General features: G+C 45.0%; 1 protein-coding gene across 1 annotated transcript in view; it reads right to left on the minus strand.

Moving 5' to 3' along the window:
• Window positions 1-25,804, minus strand: part of LOC137377659 (apolipoprotein L6-like) — a 48,639-nt gene that overhangs the window by 17,317 nt on the left and 5,518 nt on the right. The window contains exons 2-4 of the mRNA XM_068047562.1: window positions 19,660-19,860; window positions 11,760-11,846; window positions 9,008-9,109 (exon numbers count right to left, since the gene is read on the minus strand). Of these exons, the coding sequence (XP_067903663.1) occupies window positions 9,008-9,109; window positions 11,760-11,841 (184 nt within the window). The 5' untranslated portion in view covers window positions 11,842-11,846; window positions 19,660-19,860. The remainder of the gene's footprint in view (window positions 1-9,007; window positions 9,110-11,759; window positions 11,847-19,659; window positions 19,861-25,804) is intronic.

The raw sequence follows: 25,804 nt of genomic DNA on the forward strand, positions 1-25,804 counted from the left end.
CCTGAAATCATGAACACTTCTGTATAAATGTAAGTTTTTCTTTTCTTTAAATATCCATGATGTCAATAACATAATATTGACACTGTGCTTCAAAGTAATTCATTGTTTTTTTATTCATTCATGGGATGTGGGCGTCGCTGACCAGGCCAGCATTTATCACCTATCCCTAATTGCCCTTGAGAAGGTGGTGGTGAGCTGCCTTCTTGAACTGCTGCAGTCCATGTGGGGTAGATACACCCACAGTGCTGTTAGGAAGGGAGTTCCAGGATTATGACCCAGCGACAGTGAAGGAAAGTTCCCAAGTCAGGATGGTGTGTGACTTGAAGGGGAACTTGTAGGTGGTGGTGTTCCCATGCATCTGCTGCCCTTGTCCTTCTAGGTTGTAGAGGTCGCGGGTTTAGAAGGTGCTGTCTAAGGAGCCTTGGTGAGTTCTGCTTTGCAACCCTCCATGTCGTCGTCCTCCCCTATCTCTGTAATCTCCTCCAGGCCCACAACCCTCCGGGATATATGCAGTCCTCTAATTCTGGCCTCTTGTGATTTTAACCGCTCCACCACTGGTGGCCGTGCCTTCAGTCGAATGGCCCCATGCTCTGGAATACCCTCCCCACACCTCTCCGCCTCACTTTCCTCCACACCTATTGAAACTTTTCAAAAAGACCTCTTGGGGGAAAAAGAAAGGTCACAGCATTGATGTGCTGCTAGAAGATGGCAGGAAATACGAAGATATTGTAGCTGGATAACGACATCTGCAAGCACTAGGTGCAGTCGACAGTATTGGCGCGGTAACCAGGTCACAAAAAGCAAGCAAGCCGTGTGGTGTCCCACTCACCACAAAGTTGTCCTGCATTTCAAGAGTTGTGCAAGGTGTGTGGTGCAAAAGGACACTGGGCCCGCCTATGTAAGAAGACACAGCCAGAAGTCACAACAGGACACAAACAAACAGAAAACAGGCACAGCAACAGGGCAACAGCAGCAAGGAAAGCACCAGAGACCTGCATAAACACAAGCCAATACACAAAATCCACAGTGAAACAGACCTGAGACAAGATTCAGAGTAGAGTAATTCTCAGCCAGAAGACGAGCAGATGTTTCACATTGTGATCCTGACACATTGTATTGATGAAGTCAAACAACTGGATGCTTTTGCTACTATTAACATCATGTGCCCAAAGAAAGTTGGCAAACATACACTCAGGGTTAAGATTGACACAGGAACTAGTGCAAATATCCTAGTCTGAATCCTCAAGGATATGTGCTGTGTTTGTTGAAAATGAATGATACAACTGACAAATGATACAAATGCAAAGTTAACAACATACAATGGGTCACCCATCCCTTGCAGTGGCACACTGACAATGCAATGCAGCTATTGAAAGTTGGCATGGAAACCACAAATAATTTACCTGGTAGATGTGAGAGGACCAGCAGTGGCAGGACTACCAGCGTGTAAGGAGTTCACCCAGGTACCCATTACAGCCGAAGAGACCAAGGGTACCCACACTGAGTCAGTCCAGGACTTGCAACAAAGGTACCCGGACAGTTTCAACGCCATGGGAGATTTCAAAGGCGATGCCATACTGCACCTCAGACAGGATGTGATTCCATCAATTGACCCTCCCAGAAAGTGCAGCGGGCACATACAAGAAAAGTTTAACAGTGAGTTGGATGACCTAGAACACAATGACATCATCCGTCATGAACATCATCACACAGACTGGTGCAGTTCAATTACGTGCGTACCGAGGAAGGATGGAGTAATCATGGTGTGTCTAGATCCAAGACGTCAAAACCTCTCCCTAAAGAGACGTCCCCACAAGATTCCAACACTAGAGAAGTTGAATCCCAAGTTCACAGAAGCCAAATTCATCTCCAAGTTGGATGCTAAACACGGATATTGGTCAGTAGCTAAGGAATCTCAGGAAGTTACCACCTTCAGGATACTATTTGGAAGATATTGCTTCCAGAGACTACGCTTCGGCTTATCTGTCAGTCAAGATCTGTTTCAGTAGCAAATGGACAGAATTGTTGAAAATGTGCCTGGATGTATTTGCATTGCTGATGATATTTCAGTAATGGGCAAAACCAAAGAAAAGTATGATTGAAATCTTCATTCACTGATGGCAGTAGCTCGTCACAAAGGGCTTGTTTTTAATAGCAAGAAGTGCCAGGTGAATGTAAGTCAGATCAATTTCTTTGGCTCCATCTATTCAGGTTGCAGAATCCGTCCCGACCCAGGCAAAGTTGAAGATGTAAGGCATATGCCCACCCCATAAGACAAGGAAGATCTACAGAGATGTCTTGGAGTTTTCAACTTCTTGGCACCATACATTCCAAATTTTTCTGACAAAGCATCATCACTGAGAGAACTGTTAAAAGAAAAATGTACCATATGTATGGCAGGAGGATCATCAACATATGTCTGAATCTCTCAAACAAGCATTGTCAGCAGAAACCTGTACCCTGCAGTACTACGATCCGAGGAAGAAGACAATCTGGAAGTCGAAGCCTCACAGAAAGGGCTAGGAGCGTGCATCCTACAGGATAACAAACCAATTGCATTCGGATCCAAATGTTTATCCTCAGTACAATCCAATTACTCAAACATAGAGCGTAAAACACTCGCTCTGGTGTTTGGGATCACGTGGTTCTTCACCTAACTGTTCAATAAGCAGTTCACTGTGGAAAAACCATAGGAGATGATCTGGTGAAAACCATTGACAAATGCATCACCTAGACTACAGTGACATTTAGTGAAAGTACAGGCATACGACTTCGACATCCGTGACAATACGGGTATCAAAATGGCCACCTTGGATATGCTGAGCAAATTGCCAAATCCAAACAAGAATGAAGAGGTCCCACTGGCTCTACAAGCAGACAACATGGACATCAAGGTGGATGTTGCCATGTTACACCGATGGATATGGACTTACCGTCACCAACAGAGATCATACTTGGCAGACAAATGAGAACGATTCTGCCAGGTCACCATCTATCCAAATACTCCAAGATGCAGGAGACACTGCTCGAAAAACTAGAGAGAATGAAGCTGGTACATGGCTGACATGCAGGGGCAGAACTACCTCAACTAAACATAGGACAAAAATCAAGGTTATACCACAATGAGAACATGGTTATCCCCAGAGATATCCAATGTATTAGGTCCTATAAGGTTACAACATCTAACTGAGCAGTGTTAAGGAGAAACTGAAGCCAGTTAAGAGATGTTTGCTGCAGTGAACAGCGGTAGCAGTGAGAGTGCGAGCCAGCGGGCAGCTGGGAAGGTAAGTTTCAGTATAAAATACTTACCTCGCGATTCGGCAGCTTCGGCAGGGTGGGGGAAAAAAAACTGAAAAAGTGATGTCCCAGGAAAGCTGTGACCTGATTGGCTGGTAGGGAATCTGTACCGAATTTGAAAATAAAACTGATAAAAATGGATTAAAACACTAATTAACTAATTAATAAGTAGAGTAACTAAACTAGAGGGAGGAGATTACTGTATTTAGACAGCATTTAATATTTATTGTAGAAATCTAGCACCGCAGCCTCACAGCTCCAGGGACCCGGGTTCGATTCCGGGTACTGCCTGTGTGGAGTTTGCAAGTTCTCCCTGTGTCTGCGTGGGTTTTCTCCGGGTGCTCCAGTTTCCTCCCACAAGCCAAAAGACTTGCAGGTTGATAGGTAAATTGGCCATTATAAATTGTCACTAGTATAGGTAGGTGGTAGGGAAATATAGGGACAGGTGGGGATGTTTGGTAGGAATATGGGATTAGTGTAGGATTAGTATAAATGGGTGGTTGATGTTCGGCACAGACTCGGTGGGCCGAAGGGCCTGTTTCAGTGCTGTATCTCTAATCTAAAATAGTGAAGTGTATCATAATTTAGTAAGGATTTGAAAAATATTTATTTATTTTATATCAATTAACTAATTAGTGATAGAAATGTCAGTTAGAGGGGTAAAGTGCTTCACCTGTGAGATGTGGGAGGTCCGTGACGCTTCCAGCGTTCCGGACTCCTACATCTGCAGGAAGTGTACCCAGTTGCAGCTCCTCACAGACCGCATGGATCGGTTGGAGCGGCAACTGGATGCACTTAGGAGCATGCAGGTGGCGGAAAGCGTCATAGACAGGAGTTTTAGAGACGTGGTTACACCCAAGGTGCAGGCAGATAGATGGGTGACCTCTAGAAGGGGCAGGCAGTCAGTGCAGGAATCCCCTGTGGCTATCCCCCGCTCTAACAAGTATAACGCATTGGATACTGTTTGGGGGGCTGGCCTATCAGGGGAAAACAGCAGCAGCCAGAGCAGTGGCACCACGGCTGGCACTGTTGTTCAGCAGGGAGGGACAAAGCGCAGAAGAGCAATAGTTATAGGGGACTCTATTGTCAGGGGCACAGATAGGCGCTTCTGTGGAAAGAGACTCCAAGAAGGTATGTTGCCTCCCTGGTGCCAGGGTCAAGGAGTCTCTGAATGGACAGGGGGCATTCTGAAGGAGGAGGGTGAACAGCCAGTGGTTGTGGTACACATCGGTACCAATGACATAGGCAGGAAGAGTGATGAGGTCCTGCAGGGGGAGTTTAGGGAGTTAGGTAGTAAGTTAAAAAACAGGACCTCTAGGGTTGTAATCTCTGGATTACTCCCTGTGCCACGTGCCAGTGAGGCTAGAAATAGGAAGATAGTGCAGCTAAACACGTGGCTGAGCAGCTGGTGTAGAAGGGAGGGTTTCCGATATCTGGACCATTGGGCTTTCTTCAGGGACAGATGGGACTTGTACAAGAAGGACGAGTTGCATCTAAACTGGAAGGGCACTAATATCCTGGCTGCAAGGTTTGCTAGCGTCACTCAGGAGAGTTTAAACTAGTGTGGTAGGGGGGTGGTAACCAGAGCAGTAGGACAGCTAGTGAAGTAAATGAGGAGGGCATAGTAAATAAAGCCAGTAGGACTAAGAGGAAGAGCAGGCAGGGAGATGTTGCTGAGCACAGCGGGACTGGTGGTCTGAAGTGCATTTGTTTCAATGCGAGAAGTATAACAGGTAAGGCAGATGAACTTAGAGCTTGGATTAGTACTTGGAAATATGATATTGTTGCTATTACAGAGACTTGGTTGAGAGAAGGACAGGATTGGCAGCTAAATGTTCCAGGATTTAGAAGCTTCAGGCGGGATAGAGGGGGATGTAAAAGGGGTGGGGGAGTTGCATTACTGGTTAAGGAGAATATCACAGCTGTACTGCGGGAGGACACCTCAGAGGGGTCATGCAGCGAGGCAAAATGGTTAGAGCTCAGGAATAGGAAGGGTGCAGTCACGATGTTGGGGGTTTACTACAGGCCTCCCAACAGCCAGCGGGAGGTAGAGGAGCAGATATGTCGAAAGATTTTGGAAAGATGTAAAGGTAACAGGGTTGTAGTGGTGGGTGATTTTAACTTCCCCAATATTGACTGGGACTCATTTAGTGCTAGGGGCTTGGATGGGGCAGAATTTGTGAGGAGCATCCAGGAGGGCTTCTTGAAACAGTATGTAGATAGTCCAACTAGGGATAGGGCCATTCTGGACCTGGTATTGGGGAATGAGCCCGGCCAGGTGGTCGAAGTTTCAGTGGGGGAGCATTTCGGGAGCACTGACCATAATTCCATTAGTTTTAAGGTACTCGTGGATAAGGATAAGAGTAGTCCTCGGGTGTAGGTGCTAAATTGGGGGAAGGCTAATTATAACAATATTAGGCAGGAACTGAAGAATTTAGATTGGGGGCAGCTGTTTGAGGGTAAATCAACATCTGACATGTGGGAGTCTTTCAAACGTCAGCTGATTAGAATCCAGGACCTGCATGTTCCTGGGAGGAAGAAAGACAAGTTTGCAAGTTTCGGGAAGCTTGGGATATTGTGAGCCTAGTCAAAAAGAAAAAGGAAGCATTTGTAAGGGCTGGAAGGCTAGGAACAGATGAAGCACTTGAGGAATATAAAGACAGTAGGAGGGAACTTAAGCAAGGAGTTAGGAGGGCTAAAAGGGGTCATGAAAACTAATTGGCAAACAGGATTAAGGAAAATCCCAAGGCTTTTTATACATATATAAAGAGCAAGAGGGTAACCAGGGAAAGGGTTGGCCCACTCAAGGACAGAGATGGGAATCTATGTGTGGAGCCAGAGGAAATGGGCGAGGTGCTAAATGAGTACTTTGCATCAGTATTCACTAAAGAGAAGGACTTGGTGGATGATGAGCCTAGGGAAGGGAGTGTAGATAGTCTCAGTCATCTCATTATCAAAAAGGAGGAGGTGTTGGGTGTCTTGCAAAGCATTAAGGTAGATAAGTCCCCAGGGCCTGATGGGATCTACCCCAGAATACTGAGGGAGGCAAGGAAAGAAATTGCTGGGGCCTTGACAGAAATCTTTGCATCCTCATTGGCTACAGGTGAGGTCCCAGAGGACTGGAGAATAGCCAATGTCGTTCCTTTGTTTAAGAAGGGTAGCAAGGATAATCCAGGAAATTATAGGCTGGTGAGCCTTACGTCAGTGGTAGGGAAACTATTAGAGAGGATTCTTCGGCCAGAATTTACTCCCATTTGGAAACAAACGAATTTATTAGCGAGAGGCAGCATGGTTTTCTGAAGGGGAGGTCGTGCCTTACTAATTTGATTGAGTTTTTTGAGGAAGTGACGAAGATGATTGATGAGAGAAGGGCGTGCTGGGACCTTTGCTGTTTGTAGTGTATATAAATGATTTGGAGGAAAATGTAGCTGGTCTGATCAGTAAGTTTGCGGACGACACAAAGGTTGGTGGAGTTGCGGATAATGATGAGGATTGTCAGAGGCTACAGCAGGATATAGATCGGTTGGAGACTTGGGCGGAGAAATGGCAGATGGAGTTTAATCCGGACAAATGTGAGGTAATGCATTTTGGAAGGTATAATGCAGGTGGGAGGTATACAGTAAATGGCAGAACCCTTCGGAGTATTGACATGCAGAGAGATCTGGGTGTACAGGTCCACAGGTAACTGAAAGTGGCAATGCAGGTGGATAAGGTAGTCAAGAAGGCATTCAGCATGTTTGCCTTTATCGGTCGGGGCATAGAGTATAAAAATTAGCAAGTCATGTTGCAGCTGTACAGAACCTTAGTTCGGCCACACTTAGAATATTGCGTGCAATTCTGGTCGCCACACTACCAGAAGGACGTGGAGGCTTTGGAGAGGGTACAGAAGAGGTTTACCAGGATGTTGCCTGGTCTGGAGGGCATTAGCTATGAGGAGAGGTTGGATAAACTCGGATTGGTTTCGCTGGAACGACGGAGGTGGAGTGGCGACATGATAGAGGTTTACAAGGTTATGAGCGGCATGGACATATGGGAAAGTCAGAAGCTTTTTCCCAGGGTGGAAGTGTCAGTTACTAGGGGACATAGGTTTAAGGTGCGAGGGGCAAAGTTTAGAGGGGATGTGCGAGGCAAGTTTTTTACACAGAGGTTGGTGAGTGCCTGGAACTTGCTGCCAGGGGAGGTGGTGGAAGCAGATACGATAGTGACGTATAAGAGACATCTTGACAAATACATGAATAGGAAGGGAATAGAGGGATATGGGCCCCGGAAGTGCAGAAGGTGTTAGTTTCGGCAGGCATCAAGATCGGCGCAGGCTTGGAGGGCTGAATGGCCTGTTCCTGTGCTGTACTGTTCTTTGTTCTTTGTCACTAGACTAGTAATCCAGAGCCCAGGCTAATGCTCTGGGGACATGGGTTCAAATCCCATCACGGGAAAAACCCATCTGGTTCACTAATGTCCTTTGGGGAAGGAAATCTGCTGTCCTTACCTGGTCTGGCCTACATGTGACTCCAGACCCACGGCAATGTGGTTGACTCTTAAAATGCCCTCTGAAATTGCCTAGCGAGCCACTCAGGTCAAGGGCAAATAGGGATGGGCATTAAATGCTGGCCTAGCCAGCGATGCCCACATCCCACAAACAAATAAAAAAAACTCCAATTGCACGCAGCAGACTCAAAAGAATACATTCTGATGATGAGGGTGAGATGAGACAACAACCAACACATTGACAACATGTCTGCAAGCCAGGAACAGCCAAGGGTGAAATCCACATCCCCAGAAGATTATACCATAACCAGATCTGGAAGAGTTGTCAAACCACCGAAACGATATATAGACTCTTAAGCCTCTGCATTCGTAAATTTCACTGTCTTTATACTTGTAGATTTTATAATCTCAATCCCTGTATAACTAATTTTGATAGTATCCAATTTTATGTGGTTTTACTTGTAGCGTACGAGACATGTCTTTGGAAAGAAAGGGGATGTTGTATGATCGCTTTAAGAGTGATGTCCCTTTAAGAACTCATTATGCTAATGAGCTAAGCACCAGGATGTCGTCATGTGACTAGAAGCCATCGTCACTCTGCACAGCAACACCCTTTGCAAAGGTTCTGTATATAGTTTTCTCTGTATTGAATGTACTAGTTTAGCTGTTAATAAACCTTATAGAGATCGTCAAGGAACTGGAATCCACGTACCTCATTGTGCTGCCTGAGATAACACAAAGAAACACATGATAATGGATGCTCCATCATTGAGTATAATCAAGACTAAGAATGATAGATAGGAGAATCAAGGGATATGGGGATAGGGCAGGACTTTATTCAATGGTGGAACAGGCTCAAGGGACCATATGGCTTATTTCTGCTCCTATTACTTGTATTCTTAAGTAAAGCTCTATAATAAGTGTGTTAGTGTGCAGGGTAGAGATACTTGCATGTGTTTTGGCATATTCACACTAGTGCTTATGCAAGTGTTTAAATCTTTGAGTCTACACACATATGGATGGACATGTATGTGCTGATGAGTTCATGTGGATATGTGTGGGTCCATGCACCAACACATCAATGTTTGAGTTTTTCCACATCTACATGCACCTGTGTGTTTTCACATATATGTCAGTGAATGCACATGCATGCATCTTGTTACCTTACTTGGGATTACAACAAAACTCCAGAAACTCGCCCAGGAAGCACATCACCATTGTTTACCTTCTTTACAGTAATCCGAATGTTTTTTTGGCATCTGTGTTAGGGAGGTTTCCCGGGAGTCAGGATCATCCTGGGAGCTGGGATGGTCTTCTGCCGCAGTCACTGTCAAATGAAAGTAAATGAATGTATGCAAAATCAAATCAATTCGAAAGAAAGAAAGACTTGCATTTATATAGCGCCTTTCATGACCACCAGACTTAAAGCGCATTACAGATAATGAAGTACCTTTTGGAATGTAGTCACTGTTTTAATGCAGAAAATGCAGCAGCCAGTATGTGCACAGAAAGATCCCACAAACAGCAATATGATAATAACCAAATAATCTGTTTTTTGTGATGTTGGTTGAGGGATAAATAATGACCGGGACACTGAGGAGAACTCCCCTGTTCTTCTTCAAAATATCAGATGGTATCTTTTACATCCACCTGGGACTTCAGTTTAATGTCTCATTTGAGAGACGGCACCTCCAACAGTGCAGCACTCCCTCAGTACTGCACCAGAGTGTCAACCTGGATTTTTGTGCTCAAGCCCTGTCCCTTTTCTTCTCCTTAAATTAAAAATTCTCATCCTTGTTTTCAAGTCCCTCCATGTCCTCCTCCCTCCCTATCTCTGTAATCTCCTCCAACCCCACAACCCTCCAAGATCATTGTGTTCCTCTAATTCTGACCTCCTGCACATTCCCAAGTTTAATCACTACATCATTCGTCTCTGTGCCTTTAACTGCCTGGGTTCTAAGCTCTGGAATTCCCTCTCTAAACCTCACTGCCTCTCAACCTCGCTTTCCTCATTAAGACACTCCTTAAAATTTACCCCTTTGACCTGACCTAATATCTTCTTATTTTTGGTCAGTATCAAATTTTGATTGGTAATGCTCCTGTGAAGCATCTGGGAATGTTTTAGTACTTTAAAGGTGCTATATAAATGCAAGCTGTTGTTGTCAATGGGAAAATGCTGACTGATGCTCTGCTGAGCTGTCAGGGGCCCTAGTGGCTCTCTCTGCTACTTCAACCAACTGCTTCTTCTCATATCAGAGGCGAGACATTGAGGAGTCAAACTTCTGTCAAAGTCCTTGTGGGACAGATCTGGGAGGGGAAGCAACAGGCTACATCCCAATGTTTATTCCTGATGATTTAAAGAAGGCCTGACTGCAGGAGGGACATGGAGTCTGTCGTATCAGGGCTCCTCTCCACCTGCCCAGAATAAGATTGTTTTCCTATCCAAAAACATGAGGAAATTCGAGGCCTGAGAATTGAAAGGCTATTTGGCCATGGAGACATCACAGTTGTGTTCAGTTTATCCTCTGGTGCTTTTTAGCAAAGTGTCACCGGATGGTGAACAGGTAAATGGAATCATTGCTGTACGTTTTCTTTTGTCGATCCAGGGAAGTTCTCTTTACATAAGAGTAAAAGAAAGCTTGGAATTGGAGAAAGAATTCCTCTTGTAAAAATAAAAGATCCCTGCCAATTCAAATAAACATGAATTTATCCCTTCTCCTTCCTTTCTGACCCTTCGCCAGTTCTCTATCCAAACAGCTACATCCCCATTACTACAATAATCTTTAATTGTTTGCAACATGGGAACAGTAATATAATGGTGATATTACTGGACCAGTAGTCGAGACGCTTATACTAACCTCTTGAGTTCAAAACCCACCATGGCGACTGGGGAAATTTAAATTCAACTAATTAATAAATCTGGAATAAAAACAAATGCTAGTCTTAGTAATAATGATCGTGAAGCTACTGGATTGTTGTAATAAACCCATCTGGTTCACTAGTTTTCTTTAGGGAAGGAAATCTGCCGTCCTTACCTGGTCTGGCCTACATTTGATTTCAGATCCACAACCATGTGGTTGACTCTAAACTACCCTCTTGAAATAGTCAGGCAAGCCACTCAGTTGCAGTAACCCGCAACAGAAAAAAACACTGTCCCACATGGACTGCAGCTGTTCAAGAAGGCAGCTCACCACCACCTTCTCAAGGACAATTAGGGGTGGGCAATAAATGCTGGCCTGGCCAGCGATGCCCACATCCCAAGAATGAATTTAAAAAATACATCTATAATTTTGCATCTTGTCAAATGCCTTCAGAAAATCCAAATAAACAACATCCACCATATTCCTTTTATCTTTCCTTTTGTCTATATGCACTGATTCCCACAAAAACAATTAAATAAATCAAACAAAAGTGAACATTTACAAATCCAAGCTCATTGTCTCTGAGCAGCCCATGCCTTTCGAAGTTTCCTTCTGTAAAATGGACATTCTGAATTTCATCCACAAGGGAAGCAAACTGCCCTATGATTTCCTGCTTTTCCCTTTTGTGAATGAGAGTGTGATATTTCCCATTATTTACCGAAGATTCATGCTTCATGCCCATACAATCCTCTTCCCATCCTCCTTCAGTGTCCTGGGATGGATACCATCTGGGCCAGGGGGCTTTTCAATTTTTCATGTTAACTTCCTTAAGACAGATAAATACTCAAAAGGAAATTGATTTAGAAAGTAAATGGGACTAAAAGTTACCAGACCCAGATCATACACATCCCCAAACCTTCAACAGTCTGCAGGATGTGCTTGGGGGAGGAAACTGTCCCATCTAATTGTGACTGCTTTCTCCTGGTCGATGGTTTCACAATGTATTAGCAACTCCAGATCCCACAGCAGATGGAGTAGGAACAGGCTTTGGAAACAAAAGGGAGCATGTTGGGATGGCCATAATTTTAAAAGAAATGTCACCAGTGAACAACTTACCACCAGCATCCTCTAGCAGTCCTTTAGTGGTGTTGGGCTGGAAGGAGGCTCCATCCTGAAAACGTGCCCGGCCATGTGACATTTTCACTGTCAAAGCAATAAAAATGAACGTCAGATCAGACTTTACATCCTCTACAAATTCTTGCCGCTTCACGCTGTCACTTTGTATTAGCCAGCCAGGGATTTACAAGGACAGGTGTTTGGGGCCGATTTTACTCTGTGTATACCACAGGCAAACAGCTGTGCAAACATGAGGTAAATAAATCTGGGGGGGACAGGGTAAGATGCAGCAAGGATCCTTTAAAGACTAAGAATCTGAGGATGCATGAAATATTTTGTTCATTAAAAGCAATGCAAAAAGTGAGAATGGCCTTTATTTACCATCAGATGCAGTCAAGCCAAAGTGTCAGTCTGAAGACCAAAATGGGTGGGCTGCTGGTGCAGGAACTAAGGAAGGACAGACCATAGGAGGGCTTTCCTTACCTGGTACAGTGAGGTTATAAATATTGTCGTTGTGGGGTGGAGTACAGTTCGTGCTCATTGCCTGCCCACTGCTGTTGTGTTGCTCTTTCATTCTCTGCAATGCAAACAGTGCAGTCCTTCTCTTACTCTCTTCCTAGAGAAGCCTCACCACCTTTAACATCTTTCTTAAAACCTACCATTTGACCTTTCTGAATATCTCCTTCTTTGGCAGGCCATGCTTATTTAGTTCTGGCTCTGTGAAATGCCCTGTTTTTTTCCAGGTTTTAATGCTCCTTTCATAGAAACATAGCAATTACTAGACTAACAAAACTAGGGAAGCGATTTTAACCCAAACCATATCAGGCGCAATTGCTGGTTTTACAATCCGCTCGCTTTCATTGTCCATCCAAATCGTTTACTGCAGGATGAATGAGAATGGACAGAGACTGCTGGAGTTGTGTACCTATCACAACCTCTGCATCACCAACTCGTTCTTTCACACTAAACCCTGTCACCAGGTTTCATGGAGGCACCCAAGATCACGTCGTTGGCACCAGCTGGACCTCATCGTCACAAGGTGAGCCTCTTTAAACAGCGTTCAAATCACACGCAGCTTCCACAGTGCGGACTGCGACACCGACCACTCCCCGGTGTGCAGCAAAGTTAGACTGAAACAGAGAAGTTGCATCATTCCAAGCAGAAGGGCCGCCCGCGCATCAACACGAGCAGAATTTCTCATCCACAGCTGTTACGTAAGTTTCTAAATTCACTCGAAAAAGCCCTTCAAAACACTCCTACAGGGGATGCAGAGACCAAGTGGGCCCACATCAGAGACACCATCTATGACTCAGCAATGACCACCTGTGGCAAACGTGTGAAGCGGAATGCAGACTGGTTTCAATCTCACTTTGAACAGCTGGAACCTGTCATAGCCGCTAAGCGCATTGCACTGTTGAACGACAAGAAAGCCCCCAGCGAGTTAACATCCATAGCACTTAAAGCAGCCAGAAGCGCTGCACAAAGAACAGCCAGGCGCTGCGCAAATGACTACTGGCAACACCTATGCAGTCATATTCAGCTGGCCTCAGACACCGGAAACACTGGAATGTATGATGGCATTAAGAGAGCTTTTGGGCCAACCATCAAGAAGATCACCCCCCTCAAATCTAAATCAGGGGACATAATCACTGACCAGCGCAAGCAAATGGACCGCTGGGTTGAGCACTACCTAGAACTGTACTCCAGGGAGAATGTTGTCACTGAGACTGCCCTCAATGCAGCCCAGTCTCTGCCAGTCATGGATGAGCTGGACATACAGCCAACAAATTCGGAACTCAGTGATGCCATTGATTCTCTAGCCAGCGGAAAAGCCCCTGGGAAGGACAGCATTACCCCTGAAATAATCAAGAGTGCCAAGCCTGCAATACTTTCAGCACTGTACGAACTGCTTTGCCTGTGCTGGGATGAGGGAGCAGTACCCCAGGACATGCACGATGCCAATATCATCACCCTCTATAAGAACAAGGGTGACCGCGGTGACTGCAACAACTACCGTGGAATCTCCCTGCTCAGCATAGTGGGGAAAGTCTTCGCTCGAGTCGCTTTAAACAGACTCCAGAAGCTGGCTGAGCATGTCTACCCTGAGGCACAGTGTGGCTTTCGTGCAGAGAGATCGACCATTGACATGCTGTTCTCCCTTCGCCAGCTACAGAAGAAATGCCGTGAACAACAGATGCCCCTCTACATTGCTTTCATTGATCTCACCAAAGCCTTTGACCTCGTCAGCAGACGTGGTCTCTTCAGACTACTAGAAAAGATCGGATGTCCACCAAAGCTACTAAGTATCATCACCTCATTCCATGACAATATGAAAGGCACAATTCAGCATAGCGGCACCTCATCAGACCCTTTCCTATCCTGAGTGGCGTGAAACAGGGCTGTGTTCTCGCACCCACACTGTTTGGGATTTTCTTCTCCCTGCTGCTCTCACATGCGTTCAAGTCAGAAGAAGGAATTTTCCTCCACACAAGATCAGGTGGCAGGTTGTTCAACCTTGCCCGTCTAAGAGCGAAGACCAAAGTCCTCATCAGGGAACTCCTCTTTGCTGACGATGCTGCATTAACATCCCACACAGAAGAGTGTCTGCAGGGACTCATCGACAGGTTTGCGGCTGCCTACACCAAATTTGGCCTATCAGCCTCAAGAAAACGAACATCATGGGGCAGGACGTCAGAAATGCCCCATCCATAAATATCGGCAACCACGCTCTGGAAGTGGTTCAAGAGTTCACCTACCTAGGCTCAACTATCACCAGTAACTTGTCTCTCGATGTAGAAATCAACAAGCGCATGGGAAAGGCTTCCTCTGCTATGTCCAGACTGGCCAAGAGAGTGTGGGAAAATGGCGCACTGACACAGAACACAAAAGTCCAAGTCTGTGTTCTCAGTACCTTGTTCTACAGCAGTGAGGCCTGGACAATGTATGTCAACCAAGAGTGACGTTTCAATTCATTCCATCTTCGCTGCCTCCGGAGAATTCTTGGCATCAGGTGGCAGGACTATATCTCCAACACAGAAGTCCTCGAGGTGGCCAACATCCCCAGCATATACACCCTACTGAGCCAGCGGCACTTGAGATGGCTTGGCCATGTGAGCCACATGGAAGATGGCAGGATCCCCAAGGACACATTGTATAGCGAGCTCGTCACTGGTATCAGACCCACCGGCCGTCCTTGTCTCCACTTTAAAGACGTCTGCAAACGCGACATGAAGTCCTGTGACATTGATCACAAGTCGTGGGAGTCAGTTGCCAGCGATCGCCAGAGCTGGCGGGCAGCCATAAAGGCGGTGCTAAAGTGTGGTGAGTTGAAGAGACTTAGCAGTTGGCAGGAAAAAAGACAGAAGTGCAAGGGGAGAGCCAACTGTGTAACAGCCCCGACATCCAATTTTATCTGCAGCGCCTGTGGAAGAGTCTGCCACTCTAGAATTGGCCTTTATAGCCACTCCAGGCACTGCTCCACAAACCACTGACCACCTCCAGGCACTTACCCATTGTCTCTCGAGACAAGGAGGCCAAAGAAGAAGAAGATAACAGGCGCAATTGCTGGTTTTACAATCCGCTCGCTTTTACTGTCTATCCAAATTGTTTACTGCCATCCAGGCAGTCACATGATGCAATGATAATGGAATTGTTGACTATTCACAGCAATCCGTCACCATCAATGAGCCTAGAACAGGCTCAGACATCCGGTATGAGGCCCCAGTGGTGGAGAGCTTTGGGAATCATAGGTCCAAAATCGCTTGTTCCTCCCAAGCACACGGCACTCACCACATTGTCAGGTCTCAAATAAGAGGTAGGCCATTTAGGACTGAAGCTAGGAGGAATTTCTTCACTCAGAGGGTGGTGAATTTTTGGAATTCTCTACCCCAGAGGGCTGTGGAAGCTCAGTCATTAGTATGTTCAAGACAGAGATCAATAGATTTCTACATATTAAAGATATTAAGGGATATGAGGATAGTGCGGGAAAATGGCACTGAGGTAGAAGATCAGCCATGATCTAGTTGAATGGCAGAGCAGCTTGAGGGGCCGAATGGCCTATTTCCTATGTTCCTATGTTTTCTAAATACTGTGTTCCAAAATATTATCAGAAAGCAATCCAATTTGTATTTGAATTAATCAATGCTTTCTGTTTCCATTATCTTCCTATGAAGACTGTTGCATCAACAGGCCACTCACTCACTGAATAATAATAATAATTACAGTTTTGTTTTGAATCTATCCCTCTACACACACAGGCTGTGTCCTCTATTCATTTCACTACATGCACTAGTAGGTTTTGCTGCAGGCCTTACATTCTTTCCTTTTGTGAGTTTTTTCCTTACTTTACTTTTCTTCATTACTCTTGGCTTCTACTGACATTTTAAAATCCATACGAACATACAAATTAGGAGCAGAAGTAGGCCATTCGGCCCCTCCAGCCTGCTCCGCCATTCAATAAGATCATGGCTGATCTGTTTGTGTTTTGAATTCCACATTTCCATCTACCCCCAATAATCTTTGATTCCCTTACCTAACAAGAATCTATCTACCTCCGCCTTAAAAATATTCACTGACCCCACCTCCACCACCTTCTGAGGCAGAGAGTTCCAAAGTTGTACAACCCTCTGAGAGAAAACATTTCTCCTCATCTCTGTCCTAAAAGAGCGACCCCTAATTTTAAAACAGTGCCCCCTAGTTCTGGACTCACCCACAAGAGGAAACATCCTTTCCACATCCACCTTGTCAAGACCATTCAGAATCTTATAAACTTCAATCAAGTCGCCCCTCACTCTTCTAAACTCCAGTGAAAACAAGCCCAGTCTGTCCAACCTTTCCTCATAAGACAACCCACTCATTCCAGATATCAATCTAGTAAACCTCCTGTGAACCGCCTCCAACGCATTCACATCCTTCCTTAAATAAGGAGACCAAAACTGCACACAGTATTCGAGATGTGGTCTCACTAATGCCCTGTATAACTGAAGCATAACATCCTTACTTTTATTTTCAATTCCTCTTGTAATAAAGGATAGCATTCCATTAGCCTTCTTTATTACTTGTTGGACCTGCATACTAACCTTTTTTGACTCACGCACTACAATTCATTCTTGGAATATGGGCATCGCTGGCAAGGTCGGCATTTTCCTGTCCATCCTACCACACAGGAGATCCAGTGGTTCCCAGTTTAAACACCTTAGTAAGGTCAAAGAGCTTTGGCCCAAGTGTAGACCTGGGCGTTCTGATCGTGGTTTATAAAATAATGAAGGAACTAGGCAGTGTTTATGTGGGCTAATTATTTCAACTGGATAGGTTAGGGGGAGAATCAGTGGTCATGGTTGTAAGTTACGTAAGGGCAGAACTAGGTTGGATATTAGGCTTTTCCCAGAGAATAGTACGCCTGTAGAACAGGCGGCTGGAAGCTTTTCACCTGAGAATGATAACAGGCACTGTCACTGCTCTGAATCAAATGTGAAACAGGAAAGCTCTTAAAAACACAGCAAAATTAATTCAGTAAAAACAGTAAATGCTGGAAATACTCAGCAGGTCAGCCAGCATCTGTGGAGCGAGAAACAGAGTTAATGTTTCAGGTCTGTGACCTTTCATCGGAACTGGCAAAAGGTTAGAAATATAACATGTTTTAAGCAAAACAGAGGCAGGGAAAGTTGGGGCGGAGAAACAAAAGGAAAAGTTTGTAATTGGGTGGAAGGCCGGAGACATTAAATGACAAAAATATTGATGGTGAAAATCAAAAAGGAAATTGGAATGGGACAAAAAAAAAATTTCTAGAGGAGGTGTAACTGGGAAAAAAGCAGTTTCATCACCAACAGTTTTTCTGTTTTTATTTCAGATTTCCATCATCCACAATATTTTGCTGTGCGAGAGAAATATTACTTTAAACTTGTTATTTTAACCTGAGGTTCAATGAGCATTCATAATCAGGCTCCAAATTAAGTAATAAGAAAATTGGTGCTTAGCCTGGAAGAGTTATGGCAAAAAGGTTGAAATGAAGCCTTATTGACACTGTTCTATTTATTTATTTATTTAGAGATACAGCACTGAAACAGGCCCTTCGGCCCACCGAGTCTGTGCCGACCAACAACCACCCATTTATACTAACCCTACAGTAATCCCATATTCTCTATCACCTCCCTACACTAGGGGTAATTTACAACGGCCAATTTACCTATCACCTGCAAGTCTTTTGGATGTGGGAGGAAACCTGTAACATTGGTCATCCTGGAGCTCATTATCACTGATATTATAGAGTTCTAAAGTCACTACAGTACATAAGGAGGTCATTCAACCCATCAAGTCCATCAGGACGGCACAGTGGCGCAGTGGTTAGCACCGCAGCCTCACAGCTCCAGCAACCCGGGTTCAATTCTGGGTACTGCCTGTGCGGAGTTTGCAAGTTCTCCCTGTGAACCGCGTGGGTTTCCGCCGGGTGCTCCAGTTTCCTCCCACAGCCAAAGGCTTGCAGGTTGATAGGTAAATTGGCCATTGTAAATTGCCCCTAGTGTAGGTATGGGGATGTGGTAGGAATATGGGATTAGTGTAGGATTAGTATAAATGGGTGGTTGATGGTCAGCACAGACTCAGTGGGCTGAAGGGCCTGTTTCAGTGCTGTATCTCTAAATTAAAATAAAAAGTCCATTCTGTCTCTCTGTCAAGCAATTACGTCAGTCCCATTCCTCCGCTTGATCCCTGAAGTTCTGTAACTTTAGTTCCATCAAGTCAGTATTCAATTCCGTCTGCCCATTTTACTAGCCTAGCTATCGATTGGGATCATCCTCATTGTTTGCCACACCTCCAAGTTTGGTATCATTGGCAAATTTTGATATTTTACTCTGTATTCCAATATACAAGTCATTTATATATGTCAAAAAGCAGTAATCCCAGCACTGACCCTTGGGGAACACCACTGTCTACCATCCTCCAGTCTGAAAAACAACCATTTACCACGATTCAATGTTTTCTGTCCTTGAGCCAATTTTTTTAAATCCAATTAGACACTGACACTCCAATTCAATTTTGTTAACCAGCCTTTTATGTGGTACTTTATCAAACACTTTCTTAAAATCCATATTAGCAACATGCACAAGGTTACCTTCATCAACCTTCTCTGCTACTTCGTCAAAAAATTCAATGAGATTAGTCAAACTTGATCTGCCTTTTACAAATCCGTGCTGGTTCTCTTTAATTAGCTGAAACCTCTCCAAGTGCCTGTTGATTTTTCTGATTATTTTTTGTAAAACCTTAACCACCACTGATGTCAAGCTGACCGTTAAATAAACAGATTTTAAATAAAAATTATTTTCCCTACTGATTAAAATCACACTTTAGAAAGATCATTGTGGTTACAGACCTGCCCTGTGCCCACCGCTGCACACTGTACTGATCAATACAGCAACTCTGCAGCTAATTTGTTAATTCCGTTCATGGTGAAAATAAACTCAGCCAAAGGTAACCTGACCCAGTTGGCAGACATTAGTGGAATTACTTTGACTATGTTACAATCAGCTGATGTGTTAAGTTTTGAAATGATTTACGTGCCCTCTTACCTGGTGTAATTTTGCTGATTGCAGGAACTACTCTGTAACCATTCCAAACAGCACGTTGTCAGTTCCCTGCTGATGTTGGGCACCCAGGGGTTCGGTGGCCCATAGGTATGGACTAAACTGGTAACCTAGAGATCCTGAATTCAAATCCCACCACCATGGGAACTCAATACAGCTAGTAATTTGCAGACTGGCACTGTGAAGGCTGCTGATTGTTGTAAAAATGCAACTGGATCATTGATGTCATCCCCCGCCCTGTTTGATCTCAGACGATTCCAGACTCGCAGTCTCAGAGTGACTCCAGATGGGAAATAGTTAAACTGATAAAACACTGTACTTACCTGTCCTGTAGCAACACACTGAAGATGCTGAGGGACCTGCACCCACTACTGATCAACTGCCGTTGACTGCTCCCAGACTCTTGTGCGATCAAACTCTGGCACCCACTGAGGAGTTGAAATAAATTCGCTGTGTCCACTCATCGGACGTGCTCCAGCAATCAGTGAGAACAAGACAGTCTAAAGTGAAGGTCAAGTCACAGCCTACATTCGAACAGAAATAAACAAATTGCAACAGTGGCATTCAATTCTACAATGAATAAAAGAGAAGTTGCATTTTAAACAGTGTTGCACAATGAACAGGCACGCTGGAAAAAAAATATATACACAGCTCATTGTGGATTCCAAACTTCAATTCACCCAGTAGTGTGGAATGGAGTCAATTCTCTGATCAGGTGAGCTAGCAGAGAGCACAGTGTCTCTGAGCCAGGCTCCCTTTGACTGATGCCCCACAGGGAATATCAGGGCGACAATTGGTGCAGTGACTAAAACTGAACATATACTCCAGATGGGGTCTGACCAAGGCTCTGTGTAATTGAACAAAGAACAAAGAACAGTACAGCACAGGAACAGACCATTCGGCCCTCCAAGCCTGCGCCGATCTTGATGCCTGCCTAAACTAACACCTTCTGCACTTCCGGGGACCGTATCCCTCTATTCCCTTCCTATTCATGTATTTATCAAGATGCCTCTTAAATGACGCTATCATATCTGCTTCCACCACCTCCCCTGGCGGCACGTTCCAGGCACTCACCACCCTCTGTGTAAAAAACTTGCCTCGCACATCCCCTCTGAACTTTGCCCCTCGCACCTTAAACCTATGTCCCCTAGTAACTGACTCTTCCACCCTGGGAAAAAGCTTCTGACTCTCCACCCTGTCCATGCCACTCATAACTTTGTAAACTTCTATCATGTCGCCCCTCCACCTCCGTCGTTCCAGTGAAAACAATCCGAGTTTTTCCAACCTCTCCTCATAGCTAATCCCCTCCAGACCAGGCAACATCCTGCTAAACCTCCTCTGTACCCTCTCCAAAGCCTCCACGTCCTTCTGGTAGTGTGGCGACCAGAATTGCACGCAATATTTTAAGTGTGGCCTAACTAAGGTTCTGTACAGCTGCAACATGACTTGCCAATTTTTATACTCTATGCCCCGACCGATGAAGGCAAGCATGCCGTATGCCTTCTTGACTACCTTATCCACCTGCGTTGCCACTTTCAGTGACCTGTGGACCTGTACGCCCAGATCACTCTGCCTATCAATACTCCTAAGGGTTCTGCCATTTACTGTATACCTCCCACCTGCATTAGACCTTCCAAAATGCATTACTTCACATTTGTCCGTATTAAACTCCATCTGCCATTTCTCCGCCCAAGTCTCCAACCGATCTATATCCTGCTGTATCCTCTGACAATCCTCATCACTGTCCGCAACTCCACCAACCTTTGTGTCGTCCGCAAACTTACTAATCAGACCAGCTACATTTTCTTCCAAATCATTTATATATACTACAAACAGCAAAGGTCCCAGCACTGATCCCTGCGGAACACCACTAGTCACATCCTTCCATTCAGAAAAACACCCATCCACTGCTACCCTCTGTCTTCTATGACCGAGCCAGTTCTGTATCCATCTTGCCAGCTCACCTCTGATCCCATGTGACTTCACCTTTTGTACCAGTCTGCCATGCTGGACCTTGTCAAAGGCTTTACTAAAGTCCATATAGATAACATCCACCGCCCTTCCTTCATCAATCATCTTCGTCACTTCCTCAAAAAACTCAATCAAATTAGTAAGACACGACCTCCCCTTCACAAAACCATGCTGTCTCTCGCTAATAAGTTCATTTGTTTCCAAATGGGAGTAAATCCTGTCCCAAATAATCCTCTCTAATAGTTTCCCTACCACTGACGTAAGGCTCACCAGCCAATAATTTCCTGGATTATCCTTGCCACCCTTCTTAAACAAAGGAACAACATTGGCTATTCTCCAGTCCTCTTGGACCTCACCTGTAGCCAATGAGGATGCAAAGATTTCTGTCAAGGCCCCAGCAATTTCTTCCCTTGCCTCCCTCAGTATTCTGGGGTAGATCCCATCAGGCCCTGGGGACTTATCTACCTTAATGCTTTGCAAGACACCCAACACCTCCTCCTTTTTGATAATGAGATGATTGAGACTATCTACACTCCCTTCCCTAGGCTCATCATCCACCAAGTCCTTCTCTTTGGTGAATACTGATGCAAAGTACTCATTCAGTACCTCGCCCATTTCTTCTGGCTCCACACATAGATTCCCATCTCTGTCCTTGAGTGGGCCAACCCTTTCCCTGGTTACCCTCTTGCTCTTTATATATGTATAAAAAGCATTGGGATTTTCCTTAATCCTGTTTGCCAGTGACCTTTCATGACCCCTTTTAGCCCTCCTGACTCCTTGCTTAAGTTCCTTCCTACTGTCTTTATATTCCTAAGTGCTTCGTCTGTTCCTAGCCTTCAGGCCTTACAAATGCTTCCTTTTTCTTTTTGACTAGGCTCACAATATCCCGTGTTATCCAAGCTTCCCGAAACTTACCAAATTTGTCTTTCTTCCTCACAGGAACATGCTGGTCCTGGAGTTTAATCAGCTGACGTTTGAAAGACTCCCACATGTCAGATGTTGATTTACCCTCAAACAGCCGCCCCCAATCTAAATTCTTCAGCTCCTGCCTAATATTGTTATAATTAGCCTTCCCCCAATTTAGCACCTTCACCCGAGGACTACTCTTATCCTTATCCACAAGTACCTTAAAACTTATGGAATTATGGTCAGTGCTCCCGAAATGCTCCTCTACTGAAACTTCGACCACCTGGCCGGGCTCATTCCCCAATACCAGGTCCAGAATGGCCCCATCCCTAATTGGACTATCTACATACTGTTTCAAGAAACCCTCCTGGATGCTCCTCACAAATTCTGCCCCATCCAAGCCCCTAGCACTAAATGAGTCCCAGTCAATATTGGGGAAGTTAAAATCACCCACCACCACAACCCTGTTACCTTTACATCTTTCCAAAATCTTTCTACATATCTGCTCCTCTACCTCCCACTGGCTGTTGGGAGGCCTGTAGTAAACCCCCAACATCGTGACTGCACCCTTCCTGTTCCTGAGCTCCACCCATATTGCCTCGCTGCATGACCCCTCTGAGTTGTCCTCCCACAGTACAGCTGTGATATTCTCCTTAACCAGTAATGCAACTCCCCCACCCCTTTTACATCCCCCTCTATCCCGCCTGAAGCTTCTAAGGCCTGGAACATTTAGCTGCCAATCCTGCCCTTCCCTCAACCAAGTCTCTGTAATAGCAACATCATATTTCCAAGTACTAATCCAAGCTCTAAGTTCATCTGCCTTACCTGTTATACTTTTCACATTGAAACAAATGCACTTCAGACCACCAGTCCCGCTGTACTCAGCAACATCTCCCTGCCTGCTCTTCCTCTTAGTCCTACTGGCCTTATTTAGTATGTCCTCCTCATTTATTTCACTAGCTGTCCTACTGCTCTGTTTCCCACCCCCCTGCCACACTAGTTTAAACCCTCCCGAGTGACGCTAGCAAACCTTGCAGCCAGGATATTAGTGCCCCTCGTGTTTAGATGCAACCGGTCCTTCTTGTACAAGTCCCATCTGTCCCTGAAGAGATCCCAATGGTCCAGATATCTGAAACCCTCCCTTCTACACCAGCTGCTCAGCCACGTGTTTAGCTGCACTATCTTCCTATTTCTAGCCTCACTGGCACGTGGCACAGGGAGTAATCCAGAGATTACAACCCTAGAGGTCCTGTTTTTTAACTTACTACCTAACTCCCTAAACTCCCCCTGCAGGACCTCATCAATCTTCCTGCCTATGTCATTGGTACCGATGTGTACCACAACCTCCCCCTCCCCCTTCAGAATGCCCCCTGCCCATTCAGAGACATCCTTGACCCTGGCACCAGGGAGGCAACATACCATCCTGGAGTCTCTTTCACATCCACAGAAGCATCTATTTGTGCCCCTGACTACAGAGTCCCCTATAACTATTGCTCTTCTGCGCTTTGTCCCTCCCTGCTGAACAACAGTGCCAGCCGTGGTGCCACTGCTCTGGCTGCTCTCACTTTGCCCTCGTATTTCCCAACCCCGTGCGATAAAGGCCAACATGTGTTAGGAACCATTCTTGTACTTTAAGGATATTGAAAATGGGTAGTGGGGGTGTGATATGTGGAGGGCTTTGATTAGAATCTTCTCGTTTGCTCCAATGTTTCAGCTACTGGCCAGGTTTTAAACTATGTAAAATATATTCTGCTCATTACTCAGTCTAGGCAAGAACACAACCATCTCAAAGAAAGCCATCTATTAATTATTCTGAACTACTCTCTCCCGACTTTCACTCGATTGTGCATCGACTCCTGTTTGATATCATTTGGTGCATCGTGCCCAGGTGTTCTCACAGGTTCTTCCTCCTGACCCTTTAGTCTTGGAAATCGTTAAAATTTACCAGTAAATATCATTACCAAGGGTGTGGATTTTAGACCCCAGATGATGGTACAATTTTACTATTTATACCTCATACACTCAGTAGCTTCCTAATGTTCAGTTAAATTACATGCCTCATAGCATTACCACACAATCCCAGCCACGAGCTCTGGAAAGTAAAAATCATTAGCCAGTAAAGCAGAGATTAAAAGTGCAGATTAAACTGTGAGGGAATTATCAATACCTTTACACTTCAATTTTAAAATTCTCATCCATGTGTTTAGATCCCTCCATGGCCTCACCCTTCCCCATCTCTGTAGCCTCCTGGCATTGAGTACAAGAACAAAGAAGTTATGTTGAACTTGTATAAGACACTAGTTCAGCCTCAGCTGGATTATTGCATCCAGTTCTCGGAAAGACATGAGGGCATTGGAGAGAGTACAGAAAAGATTCATGAGAATGCTTCCAGGGATGAGGAACTTCAGTTATGAAGATAGATTGGAGAAGTGACTGGCAAAAGAAACAAAAGCGACATAAGGAGAAACTTCATCACGCAGCGAGTGGTTAAGGTCTGGAATGCACTGCCTCAGAGTGTGGTGGAGAAAGATTCAATCATAAGGGAATTAGACTGTTATCTGAAAAGGAAAAATGTGCAGGTTTACGAGGAGAAGGTGGGGAAATGACATTCGGTGAATTGCTCATTCAGAGAGCTGGTGTAGACACGATGGGCCGAATGGCCTCCTTCCGCCCTGTCACAATTCTGTGATTCTGTAATTCCAGTCCTTATGTGGCTCGGTGTCAAATGTTGTTTGATAACACTCCAGTGAAGCAACTTGAGACATGTTACAATGTTAAAGACAAACTATAAATGGTGTTGTTAACAAACTTTGTTAAACCTTTCTCGGACCTCTTTACGTATGTTGCTCTTACTTATTTATTTCATTGTGTGGGTGGTTCCCTCCCAATGTTTTGTGCTGGTCATATTGTAAGTTCCAAGAGACCATTATGTCCTTCCAGAACCCGCAAGACCTTATGTCCCTCAGTTTGATACTTCTTTGAACTAGTGACGTTTAAACTGAGTGGATTGACAGCAAAGCCAGGAGTGAGCACAGTTGCTTGGAAGCTAATCATCCTGGCCCCAAACCCACACATCCAGCAATTTTTCAGAAGTTGAGAAAAGACACCTGGTCAAAGCTAGGTCTTTATTAATATTTATCCATTCATTCGATGTGGGAGTCGCTGTCAAAGCCAGCATTTATTGCCCATCCCTAATTGCCCTTCAGAAGGTGATGGTGAGCTGCCTTCTTGAACCGCTGCAGTCCATGTGGGGTAGGTACACCCACAGTGCTGTTAGGAAGGGAGTTCCAGGATTGTGACCCAGTGACAGTGAAGGAACGGCGATATAGTTCCAAGTCAGAATGGTGTGTGACTTGTACGGGAACTTGCAGGTGGTGATGTTCCCATGTATTTGCTGCCCTTGTCCTTCTAGTTGGTAGAGGTCGTGGGTTTGGAAGGTGCTGTCTAAGGAGCCTTGGTGCATTGTTGCAGTGCATCTTGTAGATGGTACACACTGCTGCTACTGTGCGTTGGTAGTGGAGGGTGTGAATGGGGTGCCAATCAAGCGGTCTGCTTTGTCCTGAATGCCGTTGAGCATCTTGAGTGTTGTTG

The sequence above is a fragment of the Heterodontus francisci genome, chromosome 1 (assembly GCF_036365525.1).
Source record: "Heterodontus francisci isolate sHetFra1 chromosome 1, sHetFra1.hap1, whole genome shotgun sequence".
NCBI classification, from domain to species: Eukaryota; Metazoa; Chordata; class Chondrichthyes; order Heterodontiformes; family Heterodontidae; genus Heterodontus; species Heterodontus francisci.